An 11,453-nucleotide genomic window follows, 5' to 3' on the forward strand; every position below is an offset into this window, starting at 1 on the left:
ATCTATAGTTACATCCAATATACTGCCCTTTGCTTTCAATTTATAATTGATGAAACACTTTGGATCCTGATGTATCAGCATGATGATAGCGGCTCTCTAAGACTCAGGATTTCTCCTCCTGTACAATTTTTTCCCCATAGATACAAATTCCTTTTCCTTTGTTTCTTGTTGTTCTCATCTTCTACCCATCCAAATGCCTTGATCCTTTAAATTACTCACATCAAAAGAGGTAAGGACTTTACATGTATTATTCTGACTTTTTAATGAAATTCTACTGCTCAGAACATGTGTCTATCATCTTCTTTTAAATAAGCCTGGTACAAGATTATGAATACATTATTAGAAGTCATTTACTTTTTTCAACCAAATTAAGTTAAAAATAAATAAATAATAATGGGGGCAGCTACACATGCACTTTACTGCTGAGTAGAGTAAATAGCTCCACAGTAAAGCATCACCATCTACACATGACCAGGTATTAGGGTGCAGTAAAATAATTAACTCCACCATAAGACAGTACTATCAGGGACAGCACCATCTTACTGAGGGGCCATTTACTGTGCTGAAATGCACATCTCGACGGTATATGACAGATAGGGGCCATATACTTGCCTGGCATCTAGCTCCTCAGGGTCAGCACCCTCGCGCCTCAGCCAGTCACTCTGTCACTTGATGCTGCCACCCAGAGCTCAGGCTGACCCTCCTCCCCATGTTACCTGCCAGCCTTGTTCTGCTCTACCCCAACTTGAATTGCTGCTGTCCCGGGTGCACAAGTAGACACTGTTCCCAGGAGCAGTTTACTCTGGCTCAGACAGAACTGGGGTTTACTGCTTCACCCTAATTTCACATGGAGATGCACCCATTATAAATTAAAAAAACAGTCAAACAATCTCTATTATTTTCTTACCAATTCGTGTAATTCTATTGTAGGATAATTCAAGACTTCGGAGATTATGGCAGCCATCTAGGCCACAAACTGACGAAAGCTGATTTTTATTCAGAATTAGAATGCAGAGATTTTCCAGTTTCTCACAATTTATTGTGTGAATATTATTTTCCTGTAACAAATGCAAAGGATAAAATTTAAAAAATTTCTTTTTGTGAAAGGAGTATATTATATGGCTAACTAAAAATATAGGAAACGTTACCGACTTTACTCATCTTAGCCCAAGTAGCTAGCCAATATTCAGGACCTTTTGAATTGTTTCCTTTAGAAGAGGAAACTAATAACAGGCTCAGGTATATCTTCAACATAATCATTTTTTGTATACAAAGATGTTGAAGTCCTGTTTTTATGAACACATTAATAATTGAAAATGTAAGGCATTTTCCTTGCCCATAGCTCAAAGCATCTTTCCACCAGCATTTGTCCAAAAAACAATTCTCTTGGCTATTTTTCTAGTCTATTTTTCTTAACTTTCTATTTTGCTCTTTCTGATCGCTGTATACTCTCAGGCAACCAAAGGTCTACCTACCTGCATTTGCATTTACAACCCAGCAGAACCTCTTATACTTCCAGTCCAGCTTTTCTGTGCTAGTTTGCTTCAGGCAGTATCTTCTGTTATTTCAGCTATTACTAAAAGAGGATATTTAACTGTTCATTCATTTAGCCTGAACAAAACAAATACATCTACCAGCACTGTTCATAAACTAAAGACATACTTTGAGGAGCTATCCAGTCTTCAGAAAAGAAAAATTATCTTACACGAGTAAGAATAAGCTAATACTCTGCATCATTTGGAACTTAATTATTTTAACGCTTAGAAATGGCAGTGAACATATATAGCCAGATCCAAATCATTCTCATAAGTGTCTACACTTAAGCCTTTACAAAAGCTTAAAATTAGACACCTCGATTTAAGGAGAGGATCCAAATTGGTAAGGTTAGGCACTTCAGATTTCCATACCATCAACACAAAGTTAGCTGCCTCCAAAAGGTGATCCAGAGCATCCAGGTGTTGAGACTGGAGCCACATCTGAATCTTTCCCTAATCCTAAGAGTTTATGCCCTGACTCAGTGTTGTATAGTTGGCTCCTCTACCATTGCAGGAGGGAATGCACCAGCAGCATTAAGTTTGGTGTGAATCACAATGTCTGCAGCAACTTTCATTTCTGAATATGAGCTGTAAGTGTTGCCCATCTTTTGAACAATAGCATCCTAGCAGGGGAAGGCAGGAATTGGAGGAGGTGGCAGATTCATGAGGTAGGAAGTATTGCCCAGTTTCAGGGCTAAAAATAACCTAACCAGGGTCGGGTGACGAGTGGGAATAGTGCAGCCCCAGGGCACTTCACCTGTGAACACATACAGGTGTTCAGCAGATCAGGTTAGCCTGATCTCGATCTAAGTTGGTTTAACCTGAGGCAAATTAACATAGACCAGACGTGCCAGTTTTTAGACAACTGAAACCTGCATACCTGTATGTATTCCTAGATGGCCAAATCAAGTGATCTAGCCATCCAGAAAAGAACAGAATGTCACCCGAGGTGCCTACCAACTCTGAGCTGGATTGCAATGAAGCTTATGCCACAAAAATCAAGCCAAGTGGACGTGTCTAGACCAGGGGTCAGTAAGCTATGGCCTGAAGGCTGGATCCAGTCCTCTGAGCCACTAGATCCAGACTGCATGGTCTTCAGCAGTGTTTGGTGACAGGGGGGTTTCTGGGGCATTCAGTACGGGAGGTCTTCACCCATGCCACCCTGTAATTAGGCATCAGAGCAGCCAGAAACTTTTACATATGGCATACCAGAGCCAGGCAGCAGGGAGAAAGAAGGGGTGGCAGCAGCAGCCAGGTCCTAGCGCCATCTTCCCCTGGATCTCAGCTGGGTCACTCTGGCCCATTATCAGAAAATGCTGCCACTTGCTGACCTAGATAGTGTTCACCTGGCTTACATTTTGGGATTTAGGTGTCTAAATTCTGCCTAAATCCCATTTATGTACCTATGAAAATGATTTTGATCTGACAGTCTAAATACACTACAATCAGAGAAAGACTAACAGATTTGGCTAGATACACTACTTATCCTACTGCTTTGCTCAAGGCACCTAAAATTAGGGAACGCTTTAAAAAAAAACAACCCCAAATTACATTCTGAATAAGTAGCAAAACTGAAAAAAAAACCACTGGGTTTTGACTCCCAGTATATTGACTTAGCCCAGGGAAACATTCTCTTAGCTGTAACCCACGCTGCCAATTCCTTTCAGAATCTGGAGGAGTTCAGATCTTAAATTGTAGTCTGACACAAAAAGAAATACTCAGGGCTTTTATTGACAATGGATCTTCTGTTTGTCAAGGTACATTAACTCAGTGGCACATTGGTATAATCAGAATAGTTGAAAATGAATTAGTAACCACATCTGTCTCTTATAAACTGTCAAGTTCCTTAATTTAGGCACATAATAAAGACAAAAGTTTTCTTTGTTCATTCAGTTGTACAGACAGCTGCATAAGGGGCAATATTGTGCCACCCCATGCCTCAAAAAGTCAAGTTTGGTCCTGTTCCTTGCACAAAAACTAGAATGGCAAGGCTTCACTGGCTTCTGAATGCAAATACGGGCAGGTAGACCTTTGGCCACCTGTAAGCATACACCTATCAGAAATAGTGAAATAGAAAGTTAAGGAAAAATAGACCAGAAAAAACAGCCAAAAGAATTGTTTTTGGACAAAATGCTAGGAGAAAGATGCTTACATCTATGAGAAAGGGAAATGCTTAGATTTCTCAATCTGGGAGAGTACCCCAGAGGTTTACATGCATCTCCTCTCCCTCTAAAGGGAGGTTTTACACTACACTACAGAATTGAGGGAGTAAATACTTAACTTTCAAACGCAACACTTTCAAATTATGATATATATAGTAGATTGGCACATATCACCTTGTGTCATTTAAGTCTGTTGTTAAAGACAGCCACTCAGGATTTGGGAATAAAAGCAGACTCTAAGGTGTCTAAATATGTACTTTTGACCTTAACATTACGTACCTACTTTTGAAACCCTTGACCTAGGTGTAATACATTTAGATTTGATCTATATCACAGATAGACAGCACAGTTATGTTGTTCAGGTCTATTATGAGGCACTATCTTTGACTGACATAGGTATACTGGTAGAAGTTCCTAGAATACATGCGATTGTATCTGCGCTTAGAAATAATCTGCACTTTTAGAAGCGTATCTTCATTCACTTGTGGATGGTGGTTTTACCAGAACTGGGCAGAGCGCAGTTCCGTTCATATAGCTGTGCTCGTGCTAGGACTGCTTTGTTAATACAACATTCACTAGTAAAAAGTTCCTAGTGCATAAAGACTAACATATATTTAATTCCATAAAATAGTAAATGGCAGAAGTTGCATTTTTGCCCCACCTCCATATATAAATTAAAATTTGTTTGATACCTCCACATTAATATACTTGAGGTCTTTGCAGTTACTTAGTCCTTCCAGTGCAGTTATCCCACATCGCCTAAGGGTCAATAACTGAAGATTTGTGCATTCGGACAACGTAGAGAGGCTACACCCAGGCAAATCTTGAAGTGTAAGTGTCGTGACCTACATACAGTAAGTGAAAAATGTATACATATGATTGAATTCATATTTTTTTAATCTATGAAAGCTTTTTATTTACATTTCTATATAATCAAAGGACTATGGCAAATATTCTGAAAGTTCTATAGGCACATTAATTTACTCCTTTAAAAAAAAGAGCTATGGAATGTTACTGTCTTCAAAAAAAAATTCATCACACTACCTCCACATAAAAAGTCTGAAAATGATTGGTTTGCTTTATAACTGTCAGTGAAGAAGAAAAAGTAACACTTCAAAAAAGGAACCAAGTCTCATTCTGAGGTCCATTTTACATATGAGTTTTGCTCTACCTGTGACAGCACTTGTGAACATATGGGAAATTAATGTTGCAGCAAAACAAATCCTAATATGGATTTTCTCTCATTTAGGAAATCACATGGAGTAAATAAACTTCTCAAAACAGAAGTGAAATGTATCTTGGAAAAGACAAGCTGGGCTTTTGGTAGAGGTGATATCTTTTATTAAACCAAGATTTTTGGCAAAAAAAAAGCTTTCGGGCACAAACACCCTTCATCAGGGATCGGAGAAAAGTTTGTAAAAGTTCTCCTGGGTAGAAATAAAAGTTCATATTTCACAGGATTTCCCAGAGAAGTCAATAAATGGAAAACTCCTCTGGGCAGGCAGTTCTTAGCTGGTAAGGAGTTGCTCAGATCTTGTGAGGCTCTGTGATTATGTAGATCTTGTGAGGCTCTGTGAAATTACCTTGAACAAAGACAGAAGCAGTATCTCAGGTTTCAGGTGGTCAAAGTTGCTTCCTCCTTGGAAAATTATAAAGATTTCATTTTGAAAATTAGCTAAAATTCGATATTTTCATGTTTTTGTAAAAATCTTGTTGGTCTAAAAAAAGATATCACCCTACCACAAGCCCTGATTGCCTTTTCCACTAGACCAATATGGCTACAACCTGGATACCTGACACATGGAAGATTCTCTGATTTTCTTGACATAATAACAAATTAAGCGTTTGTTTACATCCTGCATATGAAAAAATACCAAAAATTAAATTTGTATATATTATTTCTACCAACGATCATGTAGCCTTGCTACCCAACAAAATTCAGTATAAACAGTATTTGACTCTTTTGCAGTAGAGTTGACTATTACAAAGCAAGGATTCTGAATCATTTTCATAAAATGGACAATATCCTGAGTGAGAAATACTGGCGGAGGGGCAGGTTAATCATTTTTATCCCAATCACAAAATTTCCTTGTTGCAATTAAGCTGTTGGTAAGGGTAAAACTAATGTGAGGAAGCTACCTATGCACTTTTACCTGTAACCTAGTGTAATTCAGTAGCTGGAACCATAAAATAACGTACCTGGGCAAGATTTCTAAAGCATTCACCAATACCACTATTCTCCTCTCCCTCAGCAGTCAATGGGAAAACTAATTTTATTAAACTAATGATGAAACCTTTTGAATCCCACCTCAAATTACCAGTCAGTTTTCTTACTCTATCTGAGAATCACTATATTATAGTTACCTGTTGGAGTGCACTCCACGGACCACTCTGAATGATCATTTCTATACTTAATGGAGACATTGAATTAGCTGTGCTTTTTCTTGGCCGACTTATTTTAACTTCTTTCTTTTTCTGGTTTTCCCTACAAATTTTAGACCATGGTTTACACGTCTTCATCCATGTTAGTCTCTTCTTTTCAATATCATCATAAAACGTTAATGACCTCTCAGAATACTCATTGCTCTTATTACTTTTATCCACATTTTCAGTGACTTCCACCTGTATTTCTCCCATTGCATCTGATGTTTTAATTACTTCAAAATTAAAAGACTGCACTTTGTGTTCTATTTTCTCAGTATCTGGATAAGACTTCACATTACACTGACTGCTGAGTATACTGTTTTCCTTATTTCCTATTACATTAACATCAGAAAGGTCAACAGGAACACAATCCAGAGTATTTGCAATTTCATTTTTATCAATATATATAGTTTGCGAGTAACTTTTTTCTACGTGTACCATTGAATTCTCATCTAAGTTTTCAATATTTGTTTCAGAAGATTGTTCTTTCCTCCTAGGTTTTGGTGATGTCAGTTTTCTCTCTTTTGGAATCTCCATATTACTTACGTCTCGTATCTTTTTAATAGCTTTATCTTCAACTATTTCCTGTATCTGTTTTTTCTGATCCTTTTCCTCTTCTCTTATTTCTTTTATCTTTTCTCTCTCTTTTTCCTCCTCTCTATTGCGTGCAACTTTTTCTCTATTTTCAGCCGTCTTGTCCCTGGTTATTCTCACTTCCAATTTTATTGATTCTTGCTGTCTTAATTGAAGCTGTTTTTCTCTTTCAAACTTCAGACTTACTTTCTTCTTTTCATATTCTTCACGCCTCTTCTCTTGTTCCATAAAGTTCTGTCTTTCTATTTCTTCTTGTCTCTTTCTCTCCTGTTCTTTTTCCCCCTTCTTTTCCTCCATTCGCCGTCGTAATTTTTCTTCCTTTTCTTTCATTTCCTTCTCCATTTTTTCTTTAAGCTCCTTCCTCCTTTTAATTTCTGCTTTCCTTTCTTTTAGGATGGGTGCATATTTTCTGTACGCTAAAAATGCTTTCATTTTGGCTTGTATTTTCACAGCTGCTGTATGCTGCTGCTTTGCTAAGTGCTGTCTTTCTTTTGCTTGCTGCTCTTCAAAGATACTTTTCTCCTTTTCCATTTGCAGTTGTAATCTTTTGATGAATTCCTAATCCAAAAGAACAATTGAAATGCATTTTCAGGAAATGATATACTGAAAATATACCTGAGATCCAAGTGTAATAAAAAGAAAGATTGGTACAGATTTATTATTAAGAAATTATGTGGCTATCCTTTCTGAATAATAATTATATTTTACATTCTGCTAATCTGATTTTATTTTGTCTCCTAGTAGGTTAGCCTACTACTCTTATAGCGGAGTCCTCTTACTTTAAAAGTTGGCTAAATCTTTATTTGGGTGTAGAGCTGAAAGCTGTTTGCAGCTGCAGAAAAAAAAGTGGCCTGCTCAGCCAGATCCAACTTTTACAAAGAGCTCTAAGTAACAAATTTCACGTTTTTCTAAACCACTATGATGTAATCTGGATGAACGTTCCCTGTTGGCCACTCACTGTAGTTCCATCACCCTCTAGAGTTTCAGTCCAGGCACTTTCATGTACTTTCTTTCTAGCACCCTAGCCAGACAGTTGTTATTCACAGATCAATTACTCGTCCCCACTCAGTCCAGCCAAGACCTATCATGCTCGCACCACAACTTAAACTACTGATCTCCCCGAATCTTACTAAAAGTGTGTGCACTCTGGTTTACAGTCTAACTTGTCAGAAGGCATGCACACACAAAGCCCACACACATATAAATACAGAAAGGCTTTGCACAAATCCTCTCATGCCATCACAGTTTATTTAAAAATAACACAAGAGGTTACATACCATTAGAACAAAATGACTCTCTTAACACGATACCCGATCTCTAGTTGGGGATCCATCTACGTGAAGGCAGGCAGACAATGTTTTCCTCCACCTCACCAAGCTCTTGGTGCAGGCAGATGCCACTTGGCTTGAGCTGCCGAATGTGGACAAGGGAAGGACACATTGCTCAGTCCCTGCTCCTTTTATAACTTTTTAGTCCCTAGGATATCACTTCCTTCACTTTACTAACCCTTGTCATGTACTTAGATATCTTCTAAGTAACATCACTGCTAAGGCAACCTGCCCCAATACAACAGTTCTCTTCAATAAGAGCTACCATATTTAGTACAATTACTTTTCAATGGTATAACCACTTACTTTTAGGCCTGTGCTACCAACCTTTGGACAACAGAAAATAGGAAAAGCCTGAATAGCTAAAATGGACTTGACACCTTTGAGAAGATACAGACTGGCATTACAAACCTAACATTCCCCATTCCTCATACCTACACAGGGACAGTTTCCTAATACACACAGTAACAATCAATCAGCTACACTATGTTCTCCTAGATAAGAATAAACATTTCATTCACATGAACAGTAACTTTCTTTTGGAGAAAACTTCATGCCTGCATATTACCTCATGTTGCCTACACTTCACTCCCCAAACTTCATTTTCTTTCAGTAGCTCAGCTTCCATCCTAGCTTGTTGTTCCTGTGTAGTAAGCAAAAATTTATCATTTTAACATTCAATTATACGTAACTAACATCATAGCAGATTCTCTCTAAGAAAAGAGAGAAAAAAGCTCATCCCATGTATCTGTTTATTTATGTCAGAATTTGAATTACACTAAGAGGCTTATTTGGTTAAATCAGGAAAACAAAGAGTGGAGACTCAGATTGTCTGTATGGTCATTTACTCAAAGATGCTCAACTAGGTTCAGCATCTGGGTACTTTAACCCAGAAAAATGATATCTTAGCCTGCAGAATTTAAGTTATTGACAATAAAATCTCTCTAGGTGCTACACTGGGATAAAACAGCACTGAGGCATGTTCTCCCTAAGTGCCATGCACCAACTCTCTCTCGCATCAATTTTATTATAAAGAAACTGAGCTCATTTAAGCCTTTTCAGAGAAGATTTAAAATAAGGAAAACTCTAATTTCAAATTCCAGTATACTTCACACAGTCCATTCAGGAAAGTCTCCAATTTCAAATCTTAACAGTCCCAGCATGTTAGCCTTGGTGCACAAGGAGGAAGGCTAATAATTCTTCTTAGTGGTCCAGCTGGCTATGACATAGCATTCCAATTAGCCAGATAAGAAAAACTGACCCAACAAGTTATGGCATCCTGAATTCATTGGTTACATCAACTGGACAAGATTAAAATGATTTATAAGGATTTTGATTCAGGCCTAGCAAAGAAAACTGGTCACGGCTTTTGAACAAGAGTTAAGCGTATTATACTCTGTAATCTCAGAACTCTATTTGCTCCAAACAAAACTGAACAAGTAGCAAAGGTGGTAAAGTGACAAATTTCCTTTGCCACTGTCCAGAAGATGCAGTGGAAGCCCACAGGAAATAAGACACTGAGAAGCTATGCTTTCTTTTATTAAGGATGAAGTAGAAAAATGAAGCACAAAGGTGGGATGTAGAAGAGAACTGTTACTCACAAAGAACAGCTGTGTTACCCACAATGAGGACTGTTACCTACAAAGAACACCTATGCCCAGCAGTTGTCATAAGGCTCATTCTGCCTACAGTAAATTAAGTATAACAGGTATATAATTTGATATTATACACCTGTCAAAGCAGCAAGAGAGGTAGAAAACACATTTTATCTAACAATTAGATAACATAATGGACTTGCCTCCAAAATACAGTATAATTCTGACGCCTGGAGACAAGAATGTAAAGGGTGATGTGAACATGGTAAGCAAATAAGAAATGTTATAGAAATGCCAAATATAGACATGATTGTAATTATTTATGGCAACGATTAAGCTAATGCCCAAGAAAAAGATGAACATAGCTGGAGCCAAATTTGATTTTAATAAGCTCTATGAAGGGGGCATACAAAGTGATGCTTCCTCTTTAAAACCTTAGATGGCAATGATATAGAAACCTTTAAAAAGATCGAATATAAAATATGTAGGGAAGTAATTTAAAAAACACAATGGAGGAAATTATTGAAATGTGCAAACAAGTGAGGAGGATGTGGAAATACTCCTCACTGCTGCCCTGCGCTCCCTGCTGCAGCCACCCGGAGCCCATGCTGGGCTGCCCTGCGGAGCCACCCCAGCCCCGCTGTGTAATATAAATTATAAACAGTGTAAACAAGTTCTGACTGCAGGAAAAGTACAAACCATACACATAGCAGTCAAGACATCATGAAGACTGGACAAGCACAGTTTTGGAAAGAATAAACTTAACAAGTAGAAAAGCTATCATGGGGTGGGGGAAAAATACAGCTTGCGGGCTGGCCAGAGGGGCTTTGTCCAGTCCACAGCTGGTCCCTTAGTCCTGCCTGGCCCAGGCACTGTCAGGTAGTGGTGTGTCCTGCTGCTCCATGGGCACACAGTGGGGCTGGGGCGGCTCTGCAGCTAGACTACCTTTCTAGGCACACCAAGTGGCGACAGCTTCTTCCATCTGTCACAGCCATTAGCCCCGGCCCTGTGGTCCAGTGGGGACCCATGCCCTGACCCGGCATGGCCTGCACCTGCTCTAGACTTAACTGCTCATGTAACAGCAGCAGCAGGAGTGTCAGCTGGGCAGAAATTGTTGCTCAGTGCAGGGGAAAATAGCTCCTCCCCCTCATTGCTGCCTTGTTACAGCTGCTCAGAGCCTGCGCCAGGCTGCCCTACGGCTCCTCTGCCCTGTGGGGCAGCCTAGAGGTGGCAGTGACAGTGGTGGAGCTGCAGGGCAACCCAGCATGGGCCCCGGGTGGCTGCAGCAGGGAGTGCAGGGAAGCAGCGAGTGGGAGGGGCAGCTTTTCCCTTGTGCTGAGCAATATTTTTCACCTGGCCAGCACTGCTGCTGCTGCTGCTGCTGCTGCTGCTGTTCAGCGTAAGCAAGCAAATCCAGACCAGGCACAAGGTGCGCTGGGTCAGGGCTGTAGCCAGGTTCTGACTAATCCACTCCTGCTGGGTGAGTCCACAGCAGGTACGGGGCAGGGTAGGGGTTGTGCACTACTGGTGGTGATGGGAAGGCACCGCAGGGTTTGCAAGCTCTAGGATGTTGTGGGACAGGGGTGGATGCCCATGTCAGGAGCTCCCCTGGACATCCCACAACACCCACAAACTGCCCCCACACACCCCATAACCACACCCTCTCCCACACACAATCACACATCCCACAAATACCGCATCCACTCACACGCTCCCCCACATGCCCCCACAAACCCCACACCCCCTACACACATACCCATTCACCTCTGGGAAGCCCTGCTCACTCCTATGCACACACACCCCCCACACACCCCA

At 39.9% G+C, this 11,453-nt stretch overlaps 1 protein-coding gene across 2 annotated transcripts in view; it reads right to left on the reverse strand.

The window, feature by feature from the left end:
* Window positions 1-11,453, reverse strand: part of LRRIQ1 (leucine rich repeats and IQ motif containing 1) — a 172,382-nt gene that overhangs the window by 148,856 nt on the left and 12,073 nt on the right. For both annotated transcript variants that reach the window (XM_019543129.1, XM_019543130.1), the window contains exons 6-9: window positions 8,612-8,686; window positions 6,062-7,273; window positions 4,390-4,542; window positions 908-1,058 (exon numbers count right to left, since the gene is read on the reverse strand). In XM_019543129.1, the coding sequence (XP_019398674.1) occupies window positions 908-1,058; window positions 4,390-4,542; window positions 6,062-7,273; window positions 8,612-8,686 (1,591 nt within the window). The remainder of the gene's footprint in view (window positions 1-907; window positions 1,059-4,389; window positions 4,543-6,061; window positions 7,274-8,611; window positions 8,687-11,453) is intronic.

Source organism: Crocodylus porosus, unplaced genomic scaffold (assembly GCF_001723895.1).
Source record: "Crocodylus porosus isolate Cpor-Errol unplaced genomic scaffold, CroPor_comp1, whole genome shotgun sequence".
NCBI classification, from domain to species: Eukaryota; Metazoa; Chordata; order Crocodylia; family Crocodylidae; genus Crocodylus; species Crocodylus porosus.